Here is a 17,672-nt window from a genome sequence, read left to right on the forward strand (position 1 = left end):
AATCTGTTCCTCAACTATTGAGACAAGGGCTGTTCAATATCATCCCATGTCAAAGTGTCAATTTCACTTCTATAGATTATCTTTTAAGTATTAGTTACCACAGATCAGCGAGAACATATGGTATTGTTCTTTTGGGGACAGGCTTATTTCACTAAATACAATGTTTTACAGCTACATCCATTTTGTTGCAAAAGACAAAATATCATTTTTTTAACTGCTATGTAGTATTCCATGGTGTTGACGAACAGCATGATTTCTTCATCCAATCTTTGGCTGATAGACATCTGGGTTGATTCCATATCTTAGCTATTGTGAATTGAGCTGCAGTAAACATGGGGGTACAGATAACTCTTTGATTTGTTTATTTTATTTCCTTTGGGTAAATTCCCAGGAGTTGTTGAGTTTTTTAATGAGATGTGCTACCTACAGGCAGCTAATACATGGGTCTTGATTTTTAATCCATTCAGTCACTCTTTTAACTGGAGAGTTGAGGCTATTTACATTCAAGGTGACTATTGATAAGTAATGATGTGGCCCTATCATTTTTCTACCAACATTCCTGTTGTTTACTTTGGATTTTCTTTGTACTTTTACTGGGAGATTTTTTGCCTTCACATTCTTATTAATGATGACTATGTTTCTATGTGCAGCACATCCTTAAGCATCTTTTGTAATGCTGGATCACTGGTGACAAATTCTTTCAACTTCTGTTTGTTAAGGAAGGTCTTTTTTTCACCTTCATAATTGAGAACTTGACAGGATACAATATTCTGGGTTGACAGTTTTTTTCTCTTAATATTTGGACTATATCTTGCCATTCTCTCCTACTCTATAGGGTTTCTGATGAGAAGTCAGCTGTGAATCTAATTGGAGATCTTCTGAAAGTAATTCGGCATTTCTCTCGTGTACATTTTAGAATCTTTTCTTTATGTTTTACTGTGGAAAGTTTGACTACAATGTGTCATGGAGAAGGTCTCTTCTGGTTATGTCTTTAAGGAGTTCTATATGCTTCCTGTACTTGGGCATCCCTTTATTTCTCTAAACTGGGGAAGTTTTCTGTAATTACTTCACTAAATAGGCCATCATTTTTTTTCTTTTTTTATTTAATAAATGTGAATTTACAAAGTGCAACTTTTACATTGTTGTGGCTTCCCCCACCAACCTTCCTCCCTCCCACAGCCCTCCCATCTACCACTCTCTCTCCCATCCCACTCTTCATCGAGTTTCATTTTCAATTATCTTTATATACAGAAGATCAACTTAGTATATACTAAGCAAAAATTTCAACAGACTGCACCCACACAACCATACAAGATATAGAATATCGTTCGACCAGTAGTGTTATCTTTAATTCTCATAGTAAAACACATTAAGGACAGAGATCCTACATGGGGAGCATGGGCACAGTGACTCCCGTTGTTGATTTAACAATTGACACTCTTATTTATGACGTCAGTAATCACCTGAGGCTCTTGCCATGAGCTGTCAAGGCTATGGAAGCCTCTTGAGTTCACCAACTCTGAACTTGTTTGGTCAAGGCCATATCACAGTGGAGGTTCCTTCCTCCCTTCAGAGAAAGGTGCCTCCTTTTTGATGGCCCGTTCTTTCTGCTAGGGTCATGTTCACCAAGATCTTTCATTTAGGTTGTTTTTGCCACAGTGTCTTGGCTTTCCATGCCTGTGAGACTCTCATGGGCCTTTTAGCCAGATCCGAATGCCCCAAGGGTTGATTCTGAGGCCAGAGTGCTGTTTAAGGCGTTTGCCATTCTATGAGTCTGCTGTGTGTCCTGCTTCCCCCGCAGGATCATTCTCTCCCTTTTAATTCTACCCTTCATTATTTGCAGACACTGGTCTTATTTGTGAAATCTCATCGACACATACCCTATCTTTTTGATCAATTACGTACTTAAACTTACCACTTTAACAAGTGAGTTGGCATTAGTACATGCCTCCTTGATAAGATTGAATTGGAATCCCCTGGCACATTTCTAGCTCTACCATTGGAGGTAAGTCCGAGTGAGCATGTGCCAACCTATATATCTCCTCCCTCTCTTATTCCCACTCTTATATTTAACAGAGATCACTTTTCTGTTAATTTTAAATGCCTAAGAATGATGGTGCATTGATTGCAAAGTTCAACCAGTGGTATTAAGTAGAACAAAAAGAACAACAAAAAATACTAAAAGGAATAAAATAGAAAGTTGTTCCTTAACAGTCAAGACAAGGGCTGATCATGTCATTGTTTCTCATAGTGTCCATTTCACTTCAATGGGTTTCCTTTTAGATGCTTGTTTAGTTGTCATCAATCAGGGAGAACATAGGATATTTGTCCCTTTTGGACTGGCTTATTCCACTCAGCATATTTTCCAGATTGCTCCATTTTGTTGCAAATGACCATATTTCATTGTTTTTTTACTGCTGTATAGTGTTCCATAGAGTACATATCCCATAATTTCTTTATCCAGTAATCTGTTGATGGGCATTTAGGTTGATTCCATGTCTTAGCTATTGTGAATCAAGTTGCAACAAACATTGAGGTGCAAACAACACTTTTTTTTCCCCATTTTATTCCATTTGAGTAAATTCCAAGGAGTAGGATGGCTGGGTCATGTGGTAGGGCTATATTCAGATTTCTGAGGTATCCCCAAACTGTCTTCCATAGTGACTTTACCAGTTTGCATTCCCACCCACAGTGGATTACTATAGTGTGCCTTTTTCCCCACATCCTCGCCAGCATCTGTTGTTTGTTGATTTCTGTATGTAAGCCATTCTGACTGGGGTGAGGTGAAACTTCATTGTGGTTTTGATCTGCATTTCCCTGATGGCTAGGGATCCTGAGCATTTTTTCATGTCTGTTGGCCATTTGGATTTCCTCTTTTGAAAAATATCTGTTAAGGTCCTTGGCCCATCTTTTTATTGGGTTGTTTGTTTTGTTTCTGTGGAGTTTCTTGATCATTTTGTAGATTCTAGTTGTTAATCCTTTATCAGTTGTGTAGTTTGCGAATAATGTCTCCCATTCTGTTGGTTGCCTCTTCACTTTCCTGTTTCTTTTGCTGTAAAGAAACTTTTCAATTTGAGGTAATCCCATTTGTTTATTTTATCTTTGATTACCTGTGCCTCTGGGGTGTTCTCCAGGAATTCTTCACCTGTTCCAATGTCTTGAAGTGTTTCCCCTATGCTCTCAATTAGTTTCATAGTGTCATGGCTTATCTCTAGTTCTTTGATCCATGTTGAGTGGATTTTTGTATAAGGTGTAAGGTAGGGGTCCTGCTTCATACTTTGACATGTGGACATCCAGTTTTCCCAGTACCATTTGTTAAAGAGGCTGTCCTTGTTTCAGGGGTTGGTTTTAGGTCCTTTGTTGAATATGAGTTGGTTATAGATGTTTGGATTGATCTCTGATGTTTCTATTCTGTTCCATTGGTCTATCTGTTTCTGTACCAGTAACAGGCTGTTTTGACTATAACTGCCCTGCAGTATGTCTTGAAATCTGGAATTGTGATGCCTCCGGCTTTGCTTTTATTGTAAAGGATTGCTTTAGCTATTCTCAGTCTCCTGTGCCTCCATATGAATTTCAGCATCATTTTTTCTAGGTCTTTGAAGAATGACTTTGGTATTTTAATTGGTATTGCATTGAACTTGTAAATTGCTTTTGGGAGAATGGACATTTTGATGATATTGATTCTTCCAATCCATGAGCATGGTAGATTTTTCCATGTTTTTGTGTCTTCTTCTATTTCTTTCTTTAATGTTTTGTAATTTTCATCATAGAGGTCTTTGACATCCTTGGTTAAGTTTATTCCAAGGTACTTTATTGTTTTTGTGGCTATTGTGAATGGGATTGATCTTTGAAGTTCTTCCTTGGCCACAGCATTGTCTGTGTATACAAAGTCTGTTGATTTCTGAGCGCTGACTTTGTATCTTGCTACTTTTTATGAGTTCCAATAGTCTCTTATAGGAATTTATTGGATCCCCTATATATAGGATCATGTCATCTGCAAATAGGGATAGTTTAACTTCCTCCTTTCCCATTTGTATCCCTTTAATTTCTTTTTTCTTGCCTGATGGCTCTGGCTAACACTTCTAGGACTATATTGAATAGCAATGGTGAGAGTGGGCATCCCAAATGCTTCCAAGTTTTCCCCATTTAATATGATGCTGGCCATTGGTTTATCATAAATTACCTTAATTGTGTTGAGGAATGTTCTTTCTAACCCCAATTTGCTTAGAATTTTCATCATGAAAGGGTGTTGTATTTTGTTAAATGCTTTCTCTGCATCTATTGAGATAATCATATGATTTTTGTTCCTCAATCTGTTAATGGGATGTATCACATTGACTGACTTTCGAATACTGAACCATCCCTGCATACCAGGATAAGTCCCACTTGGTCTGGGCGAATGATCTTTCTGAAGTGCAGTTGGATTCGGTTTGCCAGAATTTAGTTGAGTATTTTTGCATTTATGTTCATCAGGGAGATAGGTCTGTAGTTTTCTTTCTCTGTTGTGTCTTTTCCGGGCTTAGGAATTAAGGTGATATTGGCTTCGTAGAAAGAATTTGGGAGGATTCCCTCCCTTCCAATTGTTTTGAATAATTTGAGAAGAACTGGAGTTAGTTGTTCTTTAAATATCTGGTAGAATTCGGCAGTGAAGCCATCCAGTCCTGGGCTCTTCTTTTTCGGTAATGCATTTATTACTGATTCAATTTCTTTCATGGTTATGGGTATGTTTAGATTTTCTATATCTTCTTGGCTCAGTTTAGGAAGGTTGTATGTGTCCAGGAATCTATCCATTTCTCCCAGGTTCCCCAATTCGATAGCATACATCTCTTTATAGTGGTTTCTGATGATTTTTTATTTCTGTTGTGTCTGTTGTTACATTTCCATTACTACCTTTGATTTGACGGATTTGGGTCTTCTCTCTCCTTTTTTTGGTTAGTTGGGCCAATGGTGTGTCGATTTTGTTTATTTTTTCAAAGAACCAGCTCTTGGTTTTGTTGATCTTTTGTATTGTTTTTTTGGTTTCATTTCAGTTTATTTCTTCTCTAATCTTTAATATTTCTTTCCTTCTGCTGGGGTTTGGGCTTGATTTGCTGATGTTTTTCTAAATCCTTGAGGTGCATGGAGAGTTCATTTGGTTTCTTTCCAGCTTCTTGATATAGGCACCAATTGCTATAAACTTTCCTCTTAGCACTGCTTTTGCTGTGTCCCACAGGTTTTGATAGGTTGTGTTATCATTTTCATTTGTTTCTAGAAATCTTTTGATTTCTCTTTTAATTTCTTCGATGACCCACTGTTCATTCAGAATCATGTTGTCCATTCTCCCTATGTTTGCATATGCTGTAGAGATTCTTGGGTTATTGATTTTGAGTTTCACTGTGCTATGGTCTGAAAAGATGCATGGTATAGTTTCTATTTTTTTGAATTTGTTGAGGCTCCCTTTATGGCCTAGAATATGGTCAATCCTAGAGTGCATTCCATGTACTGGGGAGAAATAAGTGAACTCTGTGGCTGTGGGGTGGAAGGTTCTGAAGATATGTACTAGGTCTATTTGGTCTATAGCGTCAATTAGCTCTGTTGTTTCCTTGAATTTCTGTCTGGTTGATCTGTCCATTGGTGAGAGTGGGGTGTTGAAGTCCCCTGTTACTATTGTATTTGAATCTATATCTCTCTTTAAGTCCTTTAGTAAATCTTTCAAGTAGCCAGGTGCCCTGTAATTGGGTGCGTATACATTTGTAATATCTTCATGTTGGATAGATCCTTTAATCATTATATAGTGCCCTTCTCTTTCTCTTTTAATAGTTTTTATGTTAAAGTCTATTTTGTCTGATATTAGGATGGCCACACCAGCTCTTTTTTGATTTCTGTTAGCTTGGAGTATCTTTTTCCATCCTTTCACTTTCAGTGTGCGTGCATCTTTGCTGATAAGGTGTGTTTCCTGAAGGCAGTATATAGATGGATTCTCTTTATTGATCCAATCAGCCAGTCTGTGTCTCTTGGTAGTAGAGTTAAGGCCATTCACATTCAGTGTGACTACTGTTACGTACTGTCTTTTCCCAGTCATGTTTCCTGAAACGAGCTGTTTATATATTTTGAAATTTCTTTGTAGCTTATTCTACATTCGCTTTTTTTGTAGTAAAGTTTTTGTATTTCTGTGTGTAGCACGTCTTTGAGCCAGTGTTGTAGGGTTGGACACAAAGATACAAATTCTTTCAGTTTCTGTTTGTCATGGAAGACTTTATCTCCCTTCATTCATAAATGATAGGTTTCCAGGGTATAGTATTCTAGGTTGGCATTGTTTGTCTTTTAAAACTTGGAATATATCATGCCATTGTCTCCTTGCCTGTAGTATTTGCGATGAGAAGTCTGGGGTGAGTCTGATTAACTTACCCCTGAATGTGATTTGTTGTTTCTCTCTGGCAAATTTTAGGATTTGTTCTTTGTTGTGTCACTGAGCTGAGTGTTGCCACAATGTGTCATGGTGAATTTCTCTTCTGGTCTAACCTGTTGGGGCTCCTGGCTATTTGTTGAATTGGCCTGTTATTATCCATTTGCCCTGTTGGGAGTTTTCTGATATTATTTCATTGAAAACGCCTTTCAATCCATTCTCTTTCCACACCCTCAGGGACTCCTATTATCCAAACATTGCAATGCTTGATTGAATCTTGTAGGTCTCTGACCATATTTTTTAATTTTCTAATTTCTTCCTCCTGTGTTTGAACTATTATTTCTGGAAGTTTGTCTTCGAATTCTGATATTCTCTCTATTTCATCTGTTTGATTTCTGAGGGATTCCATGGTGTTTTTTATATGGTCAATTGAGTTTTTCATTTCCAGTATTTCATTCTGGCTTCTCTTTAGGATCTCTAATCCTTGGACTTGCTTTTTGTTCAGATCTTGAAAACTGTTTCTCATTATTTCTAAGTAGTCTGATTATTAATTTTCTGAATTCTTTTTCTGGCATGGTTTCAAATTCTTCTTCTTCAGCCTCTATTATGGATGGTTTAGCCTGCTCCATTGGCGAGTTTATAGGTTCTTCTATATTCTTATTCTGAATTTTCCTTTGTTTTTCGGCATTTCCGTTAGGCTCGATTTTCAGGTTGATTTCCCTCTGCTATGGGCTGTTGTGGGTCTGTACCAATATCCAGTGCTAGCAGACAGCTCTACCTTCTAAAGTTTGTTTGTTTTTTATTTTTTTTGGTAACTTGAGTGGGCTGGTGTCGGGGCTTTGATGTGCCAATCTCCACCCCTTGGGGCCGGTTTCCCTGTTCCTTTGTTCGCCCTGACATATCTGTGCCTGGGGTTCGTTGGTCAGCCACTCTCCCTCGCTGCGCCCCCTGTGCGAGGAGTGCTGAGTAGCTCCAGACCACCTTTGGACTCCACCCCTGAAGTTTCCTCCTTCAGAGTGTGGAAGCAGAAGCCATTCTCCTTTATGCCTGAATGTAAACAAACAAGATGGCTGCTTTCCGCCTGCTGCAGCTCTGACTGGGGGGAGGGCAGAGACACCAAAGGATCCTGGCATGTTCAATCCCTCAGTTTGTCTACTGGATTGCACCCTCTTCCCACAGGCGCTATTTACTTTGTTTTGTTTTCAGTTTCCTCCCCCACTCAGTTGTGAGTGTCTCACCTGCCCGTCCCAGGGTGGGTTGGGGGGGAGGGCGGCTGCAGTGATGGCTGCTGCAGTGGTGTCGGCTGCCCTGTCTCACCTCACCTTCCAGTGCTGGTGCATAGACTGCTAAATAGGCCTTCTAATCTATTCTCTCTCTCCATGCCTTCAGGAACTCCTAAGACAGTATGTTGGTTGTTTAATAGTACCCCATAAACATTCAACACTTTTTTTTTTTTAATTTCTAATCTTTCTTTTTTCGGTTTGACTGTAAAATTTCCAGAGGTTTGTCTTCTAACTCGAATATTCTTTCTTATGCCTGAATCTTTTGTTATGGCTTTCACCACATTTATTATTTGATATATTGAGTTATTCATTTCTAGTATTTCATTTTCATGTATCTTTAAAATCTCAATTTCATGGGAAACATTTTCATTCATGTCATGTATGGATTTCTTTAATACATGTATTTGCTTCTGATTGTTTCTAGGTACTACTATGATTAATCTTTTGAATTCTGTTTCTGATATTTCATCAATTTCTTCATCTTCACATTTTAGTATGGAAGTGTTGTGTTCCTTTTGGGGCATCATGTTGTCTTCCTTATTTTTGTTTCTTGAATCTGTTTTTATTTTTAGGCATTTATGAAGATTATTTTCCCCTCTGATAGCTTTTATCTTTGGACTCTGCCTCTGTAGCTTAATGGAGTATCTGCTCTTTCAGTGAATACCCAGAGGTGTGTGCTGGTTGTGGCCAGGGAGCTCTGTTAAGTGCTATAGGGTTCAGAGGGGCGCGGAGAACCCAGGGTGACACCCAAGTTGGGCCTGGTATATCTCCTCATTTTTTATCACGGGGGAGGATTTGATCAGCTCCCTTGGCATAGTCTCACCCTCGCCTCCTCTATTCCAAGGTAATCAGAGTCTGGTCACTAGCCCCAGTGGGTACGATATTCACCCACACTGCCATAAGAACCACACAAAGGATCTGTGCAGTCTTCAATGTGAACACAAATCCCACTACAATGACCCATCCTAAGCAATCAGGGAGCCATGAGCAAGTGGAGCTGCCCACAGCAACTGCCCAGAGACCCAGCCACACCCTGTGCCCTCCCATGTAGCCACAGTATTTCTACAGTCTCAGTATACAAGGCTCCCATAGTCAAGGGGTACCAAGGAACTACTCAGGCCTGCCAGTCCATCCCATCCACAGAAAGGCAGAGATGCTCCCAGAGCCAGTTCCCTGTGGGTGCTCTGCCTAGGCAGTTTGAAGCCCAGATCCTATGATGTGTTGGGAGGCTGAGGGCACCTCACAGTCCTTCATGGGTTCTAGCTTCCTGTCAAGCCTCCCAGCCAGACAGGTGTCTCCTCTCAGCTGGTTGCTGGGGCACAGCAGACACAAGTTAGTGCAGCTGTTATGTATGTCCAAAATGGTGCCCACCCTCACTTAGCCAGTTGCATGGCACCACTGTTGGAGAAATAGGGAGAGAGATACATGCTCTTTCTATCCTCTAGGTTGGCAGGTACCCTATCCCCGACACAGCTCCAGGCCATATTCATGCCAGGCTCTCCCTGCAGTTCTATCTCCAGTGGCTTGGGCTGCTGCTGTCTAGTCTCACCTCACTCTCCAAAGCTGGTGCTGAGTCTCTCAGCTACTGGGATCCTGTGTTGTGTTAGTGTTTGTGCTGTGTATCCAAACCCTCCACATAGAGCCACAGTGTCCCTCTTCCTTCTGTAGAGTTTCCACTGCAGTTTTCTCCCTAACTCTTCCCTGATATTCCTTTTTTTTTAAATTATTTTCTTCACCTAGAGCAGTAAGCTCCCTCCATATTCCACCTCCTTTGAATCTCTCCAAAAATATTACAAAATTTACTTTTGTTCCATTTTTTAGAAATTCTTGATTAATGCTTATGAAATTTTGATATCATCTAAACAACTACATATTAAATGTCAAGGAAGTGAAATTCACTAACTTTCACTTTCCTCTCTGTAAAAATAAAAGCAATAGAAAAATACAATGTGTAAAAATTTTGAGTAGAAAGGTAAAAATGTTTTATGTAGCTCAACAGTCATTTGGATTTACACTCATCCTGTCAGCAGGCATTCACTCAACAGTCATGTACAAGGTCATCACCACTGAACTGCATGTTCCAGAAACAAGGATGAACAGGAAAAAAGTCCCTTCCAATGGAGTTTACATTCTAGTGGGGAAGACATGTAACAACATAAGTTAAAAAACAATCATCATAATGTGTGATGAGTGCTATTTTTTAAGAAGTAGTAGGATATGACAGTGAACAAGAGACCAGACGGGTAGGAATGTTCTCTCTAAAGCAGCAGCAAGTATACCTGAAAAAATGAGGTAAGTTGTGCTAAAACAGAAGAAAAAAATTCCAGTAAGATACTGAACAGAAACTTCTGTAGCTAGAACACATTTTTCTTAGAATAATTTGTAATTAAGTATGAAGGTACCTCAAATATTCATGGAAAAAGGAATCAAAAACAATTTTGGGGGGGTACAAAAATAAATTGAAATTGCTTATCTCAAGAGCCCTCAAAAATTTCATAGAAGATAATATATTATGAAAAAATGATGAATTAAAAAATATTGGATCAGAATTATCATTTTGAAGTATTCTACAATATTTAAAATTTTAGAATAGCCAACAAAACAATGGAAACATACTCTACAACTTCAAAGCTGACAGAAAGTACAAAAATTAGTATATCGCACATTTCAATACAACAGAAATAAGAAGGGGGAAAAAACAAAGAGGAAAAGTTATAAACACATATAAGATGATAAAAAATTTCCAAATTTATCAATAATCACAGAACACATAAACTAACACAGTTATTAAAAGACATAATTTATCATATGAGGTTTTCTTAACATCACTAGAAACTGTTTACATGAAATATAGAGAAATAAAACTATAGAGGGAAAATTCAAACAAGGATGAAAAAGATATACCATGGAACCAGTAACCCCAAACACTCTACACTATACAATGGTTTTTAAAAACAATTCACAATGAAGTAAATTAGATTATATACAAGGAACCACAAGAACAAAATAAATAAAGCAAAACTGACAAAATTAGAGAAATTGACAATCATTATAATGTGAGATTTTAGGCAGATATATTTAATAAGAATATGAAGAACAAAAAGAATTTGTAAACTTGTCCTTCAAAATTTGTGTGTGTGTTAAATTCTACATTTAAAATGAAACAAAATTTTTTTACTCTGGAGCACATACCAAGAAATTAATAACAGAACTAGGTCAAAATTGAAGCCACAAATACTTTTCTAGGCTGGAATGAATAGCTACTACTTCATTAGATTTTTCACATTGGTACAAATGCCAAAAGATGAAGAAAAATATTTTTTTTTAATTTCTCAGTTACTTTACTTTTTTCTGCAGATGGCAAAATTGATGAAGCTCACATAATCTGGTTTTCCATTGGAACAAACTGAAAGACTGGTCAGAACACTCACCTTAAACAACTAACAGCCTCTCACTTAATCTTCCCATCTTCTATTAAGATTCCAGTTCTTGGCCGGCGCTGCAGCTCAATAGGCTAATCCTCCGCCTGCGGCGCCAGCACACCCGGTTCTAGTCCCAGTCGGGGCGCCGAATTCTGTCCCGGTTGCCCCTCTTCCAGGCCAGCTCTCTGCAGTGGCCAGGGAGTGCAGTGGAGGATGGCCCAAGTCCTTGGGCCCTACACCCGCATGGGAGACCAGGAAAAGCACCTGGCACTTGGCTTCAGATCAGCGCGGTGCACCGGCCACAGCACGCCAGCCGCAGCAGCCATTGTGGGGTGAACCAACGGCAAAGGAAGACCTTTCTCTCTGTCTCTCTCTCTCTCACTGTCCACTCTGCCTGTCCAAAAAAAAAAAAAAATCTAGTTCTTTACCTACCTGCCCCACTGACCTTCCCCTGAAGTGTCTTTCAATTTTAAGGTACCAACATCACCCTAGGTCATCCAAGCATGACATATTATTGATGGGGATCAACATGAGAACTAACAACATAGTATACTATGAAGTGCTCCGAAAAGCACAAATATTGAAACACCATTAGCTCATGTTTTTCTTTTTAACGCAACTGAAGACAAAATAACATTCAATGTACATGAAATAGGCAGTGTAAAAAAAAACAGTAATTCTCAAGATCTAGAAAATTTTATCTAAGCTTTTAACATGAAATTTGAATTTGCAAAAAATTTTGACTTGTGCTTACACTGTGAAAACTTCTTTCCTGACACCAGCTCACACCATCCCTACCTCCCATCCCCACACGATTTAATCAAAGTTATGTTCTCCCAAGCAACTGATCGAAAGCAGTTTGTAATACGATAATGTGCCCTATGTTAAACAAATGTTCTATGGTTTGCCTAACAGTTCAACATGTAAAGGCTAATGGTTATACACTTAATAATATTTCAATCTTATCAGTAAAAGTTCAAAGTATTAGAACAATTGATGCTGGACACTGAGCAAGTGCTGTCTGATAACCCAGAGTCTTGTCTTCATCTCAAGGAAGAATTCAAGAACAAGTTAGACAATCACAAGCAGCAAATATTTTATAGGGAAAGTATATACTCCACAATCAGAGTGAAGGCTCACTTAGCAGGAAATGCTCTGAACTGTGCGGAACTCTATCAGGGTTGTTTAATGAAAGGGGAGGTACATTCTAATAAAGAGAAGGAACATTCTTTTTGGGAAGTAGATTAGATTTCCCAGAATCTACCTATTGCCCCTTCTTGCTCCTTACACGGTCTGATGTTACCTGTAATTGTGCCTTGTAGGTATGTCATTTAGCATACTAATGTAATGCAAGAAGAATACAGTAAGTTAGACGTGGCCCCTACACTGATATAAATGTGGTCCAGACAAGGAAGCTGTCTTCAGAGCTAGAGTAACCAAATTCATATTCTATAGGCCTGGAGATAATGGGAACTACTGCCAGGTGGCTCCACTGCTCCCCCTGCCTCCATGTCTCACAACCACACAAAATTAAAAAGATATGAAAATAATGTTATTGCACAACTAATAAAATACTCACCTTTCCTAAAGAAGAGACTTCTACTGGGATATATATATGTATATAAAATTATATATATATATATACATTTATAAATGGGTTTATATATATAATTATGAAGGTCAGTGAAGGTCCTTACTAAGTAAAGGAAATCTGGTATTAATGTGCCTTCAGCAGCACCTGAGCAGTTGAGACTCAAAAGAGAAAATAGATGGCAGGGTAAGATGGCCTTTTTTCCTCATAGCAGAAGAAACAGAAAACAGTAAACAATTTCTTAAATATTCTGCAAAAGAAAAGGAGAGTAGCTTTCCCTCAACTGATTTCTAGTTATCCATTTCCATGATTGTCCATTAAATGGGAATAAAGTTCCCAGGAGCTAAGAATATCATTAGGTCACTAAAAAGCAACAGGTTTTAACCAACACCACAAATTGCCTCCCTATAACATGACATTATGTCCAGAAATGTCTGATTTCCTGAAAGTTTTAATGAATATTCCTAATCTTTAGCAACTTTTAAGTGTCCTAATTTTCACTTACATTGAAATTACACAATATAAAGAGTCAGAAAAGCATGGTGACTACAACTCCTGGCCCATTTTCTCATCTATAGATTCAACATCTCATTATAGCAAGAGAAAAAAATCAATTACTATTATCATGCAGTATAGGAACTGCCAAAGTATTTTTAATATCAAAAAAATCAAAGTGCTGTCTCTACTTAAACATGACCTTTCCAGAACAGTCTATGCTATTTAACTTAGAAGCAGGAAAGTATATCAGCCTAAATTAACCTTTTTGCAGTTTCCACTGCATGGTTTATAATCTAAAAGCAACTTTTAAAAACATAGGGGTGGCCGGCGCCATGGCTCAATAGGCTAATCCTCCACCTGAGGCGCCAGCCCCTGGGTTCTAATCCCCGTCGGGGCACCAGATTCTGTCCCGGTTGCCCCTCTTCCAGGCCAGCTCTCTGCTGTGGCCCGGGAGTGCAGTGGACCCTGCACCCCATGGGAGACCAGGAGAAGCACCTGGCTCCTGCCTTCCAATCAGCGCGGTGAGCCGGCCACAGCAGCCATTGTGGGGGTGAACCAACGGAAAAGGAAGACCTTTCTGTCTCTCTCTCTCACTGTCCACTCTGCCTGTCAAACACACACACACACACACACACACAAACAAACAAAAAAAATATAGGAGACTGGTGCTGTGGTGTAGCGGGACAAACCGCCACCTGCAGTCCCAGCATCCCATATGTGTGCTGGTTGGAGTCCTGGCTGTTCCACTTCCAATCAAGCTCTCTGTTATGGCCTGGGAAAGCAGTACAAGATGGCCCAAGTCCTTGGGCATGGGAGATCTGGAAGAAGCTCCTGGCTCCTGGCTTCGGATTGGTGCAGCTCTGGCTGTTGCAGCCAACTGGGGAGTGAACCAGCGGATGGAGGACCCTTTCTCTCCCTCTCCCTCCCTCCCTTCCTCTCTCTCTCTCTCTTTGTAACTGACTTTCAAATAAATAAATAAATCTTTAAAAATATATATAGGTCACTGCTTATATTAAAGTGACAAAATAGGGCCGGCATCGTAGCGCATTAGGTTAATCCTCCACCTGCAGCACCAGCACCCAGGTTATAGTCCTGGCTGCTCCACTTCTGATCCAGCTCTCTGCTATGGCCTGGATAGCAACAGAAGATGGCCCAAGTCCTTGGGCCCCTGCACCCGTGTGGGAGACCCAGAATAAGCTCCTAACTCTTAGCTTTGGATCAGCACAGCTCCAGTCGTTGCAGCCATTTGGAGAGTGAGCCAATAATGGAAGACCTTTCTCTCTGTCTCTCCCTCTCACTGTCAAATAAATAAAATCTTTAAAAAAAAGTGACAAAATATGAAATTAAACATTTCTTATCAATAGTATTCCTCTACTGGATCCTGTATCTACTGTCTGAGATGGAATTCCTAATCGCAGCTCAAGCTTTTAGTCAAATTGACAATTACAATGCAAATACTCAGGCTCCGGTTTCTCAAGAACAGGGGTGGGAAGCAATCTTCCTCTCTTTGTAATTTTGTGCATTCTGCAAGGAGCAAAGAAAATAAGTACAGAAAATTTCTCTAATTTTCTCTTGCAAAAAAGAAAATTGTCTCTTCAGTACTATTCTTATGCTCACCAGACACAATTTGCTTTGAGAACAAATATATAAAAATCAAGGTTAAGGGGAAAAAAGGATACCCAGAGGCTGTATCTAATTATTCAACAAAATATCCACTTGAAAGTAATTACCAGCCAGCGCCGCGGCTCACTAGGCTAATCCTCCGCCTTGCGGCGCCGGCACACCGAGTTCTAGTCCTGGTCGGGGCGCCAGATTCTGTCCCGGTTGCCCCTCTTCCAGGCCAGCTCTCTGCTGTGGCCCGGGAATGCAGTGGAGGATGGCCCAAGTCTGCACCCCATGGGAGACCAGGATAAGTACCTGGCTCCTGCCATCGGATCAGCGTGGTGCGCTGGCTGCAGCGCACCAACCGTGGTGGCCATTGGAGGGTAAACCAACTGCAAAGGAAGACCTTTCTCTCTGTCTCTCTCTCTGTCCACTCTGTCAAAAAAAAAAAAAAAAAGAAAAAAAGAAAAAGAAAGTAATTACCACCTAACAAGGGTATGTTTCCTTTTGTGAAACAGAAAAAAATGAAATTTTAGAAATTAAAAAAGATTTTTCTATCAGCTTTCATTGTAATTTCAGGGTTGTAATTTTTTATATAAATTTCAATTGGCAATATCTCCTAATGTTAAAAAAAATCTATCAATCAATAAAGATGAATGATATGCGAGCACATAAATATATTTTCAGAATTTTTAGGAAAAGCATTTTGTGACAAAAAATATTCTCCATTTCTTTTTAATCTTTTGGTTTTCTTGCTTCTAATTGTTGTAGTTCATATACAGATCTTAAAAATATTAAAAGGGAATTTCAACAAATTTTCTAAAATGACAGTAACAAATCTTAAATTTAATAAAATAAGAATCTTTGAGTCCGTGTCAACACAAAAAAGAAGAAAGTACTTCTTTACAGAAGGACTCTGTAAATGAAGAAGGATTTTTCTTAAATCACCTTTGGCACCAACTTTAGTAGTTATTGTTTCAGACAAGAATCAGTAATAGATACTAAAATTAGAGGGTGAAACAATGATAAAAACCAGGGTATTTTCAAGTCTCAAAAAGTCTTCCCATAAAACAAATAATTAAAATGGAATAGTACTAACTTTATACTGGAGGAACCTGGCAGGTAACACAAAAAATGTTCAGTTTTCAACAATACAATAACAAATGGACCTACCTTCTGATCTGATACTGTATTAGTCAGTTTTTGATACTACAACTAAAATATCTGAGAAATGTTCCTTAGGAAGTAAGGAGGTTTATTTCAGCTTATAGCTTTTGTGGTTCCCAGTCAAAATCAGGAAGTGTAGTTCAACAAAAATTCAGTTACAAAAATAGTCAGTGAGCCATAATTTGAGGACCCCTTGTTTAATTTGTGTGCAGAAAAATTAACTGGAGCAATTATACCTGTATTTAACATTTTCTGAACACATACCAGACACTATGTTAAGCACTGTGGTGGCATTAACTCACACCAATCTGATTAGATAGACAATACTGTTACCTCCATTTTCCAGAGTACTCAGAGAAGTTAGAGAATTTGTCCAGGTCAAACAGAGGGCAAAAATGTCAAACCAGAAAGATCTGATTATGTACACTGAATTATAACAAATTTTCTATACTTTTTCTCACCAGGGTTGAATTATTATTACATGCAACAACTATGGAATTATAACCATATTGACAAAGGCTAAACAACTATCCAAGTTAAATATCTATGTTCCAAAAAAGCATTTTTCACAAACCTCCTGTAGCTGCAAGGACATAAGACCCAGTTGATCCTGACGCCTTTCCACCAGCTCTCTTTCTGTGCGCATCTCTCTTTCTATTTCCCGAAGCCTCCGCTCCACCCGATCTGAAACCTTAATCGGAATAAAGGAAAACAATGACATTATCCAGCCAGGAAAAGAGATATTTTAAGGAGATATTTTAAGCCAAATATGCCACTACCTAAAGCATTTAACACTGACTTATCTGTACAGACCTTTCTTATGAGACTTAAAACAGCTGACAGAAATTAGTTAAAAGTTAACAAAAGAAAGTAATCATTAGTCTCCAAATAATCCATTCCTGGGTCCCAATGATAGCCTCCAATTTTTAAAACCACAATATTATAATTTGATAGTTCAGAGATAAACATAATACACTAGCAAAAAATGCCATCTGGTGAGACAGCAGGAAAATAACAATTTTGTCAACAACTGTGCTTATTACCTAAAAAAAATGTTAAACTAGGGGAGCAGAGGGTGCTGTTGTAGCGCAGGAAGCTCCTGCTAATGAGTCCAGCACCCCATATCAGTCCACGAGTTTGAGTCTCAGCTGCTCCACTTCCAATCAGGTTTTCTGCTAATGTGCCTGAGAAGACAAGGGAATGATGGTCCAAGAACTTGGGCCTCTGCTACCCATGATTCAGGATGGAGGTCCTGAATCCGGGCTTCGGCCTGACCCAGTCATGGCTGCTGTGGCCATTTGGGAAGTAATCCAGTAGATGAAAATTTCCCTTTCTCTTTCATTCTACCTTTCAAATAAATAAATAAATCTTTTAAAAATGCTCTATCTACGTAATTATTTTTCATTTTTGTTATCCATGAACATTACCTGCCTAAGAAGATGTTGATATTGATGTCAAGCAAATAACTGAAAGGGCTTTTTATTAAATTATCTTTTCTACTTGATCTGCTAAAAATAAATAAGCTGTAAAAGATCAAAAACTAAAGTCAAACTGAAGAATGTTTAATTGACACCCTAAAATAAACATGAAAAATTCTGTCAAGATTTTCCTTACTAAAAGTTGTGCAAATTCAAACACATTTCATATATACATTATTATAACAACCCCTAAATATAATTTATACTATGCAACAATGTATATATTTGGAACAGAAGCACACAGAA

The 17,672-nt window shown here is 38.7% G+C and overlaps 1 protein-coding gene across 21 annotated transcripts in view; it reads right to left on the minus strand.

Annotated features, from left to right (window-relative positions):
* CEP128 (centrosomal protein 128) overlaps window positions 1-17,672 on the minus strand; it is a 478,907-nt gene that overhangs the window by 381,003 nt on the left and 80,232 nt on the right. For all 21 annotated transcript variants that reach the window (XM_089322694.1, XM_070065335.2, XM_070065333.2 and 18 more), the window contains one exon: window positions 16,523-16,639. In XM_089322694.1, coding sequence (XP_089178820.1) covers window positions 16,523-16,639 — 117 coding nt within the window. The remainder of the gene's footprint in view (window positions 1-16,522; window positions 16,640-17,672) is intronic.

This window comes from Oryctolagus cuniculus, chromosome 20 (genome assembly GCF_051225735.1).
Source record: "Oryctolagus cuniculus isolate XC-2025 breed Fujian yellow rabbit chromosome 20, ASM5122573v1, whole genome shotgun sequence".
In the NCBI taxonomy this organism is placed as follows: domain Eukaryota; kingdom Metazoa; phylum Chordata; class Mammalia; order Lagomorpha; family Leporidae; genus Oryctolagus; species Oryctolagus cuniculus.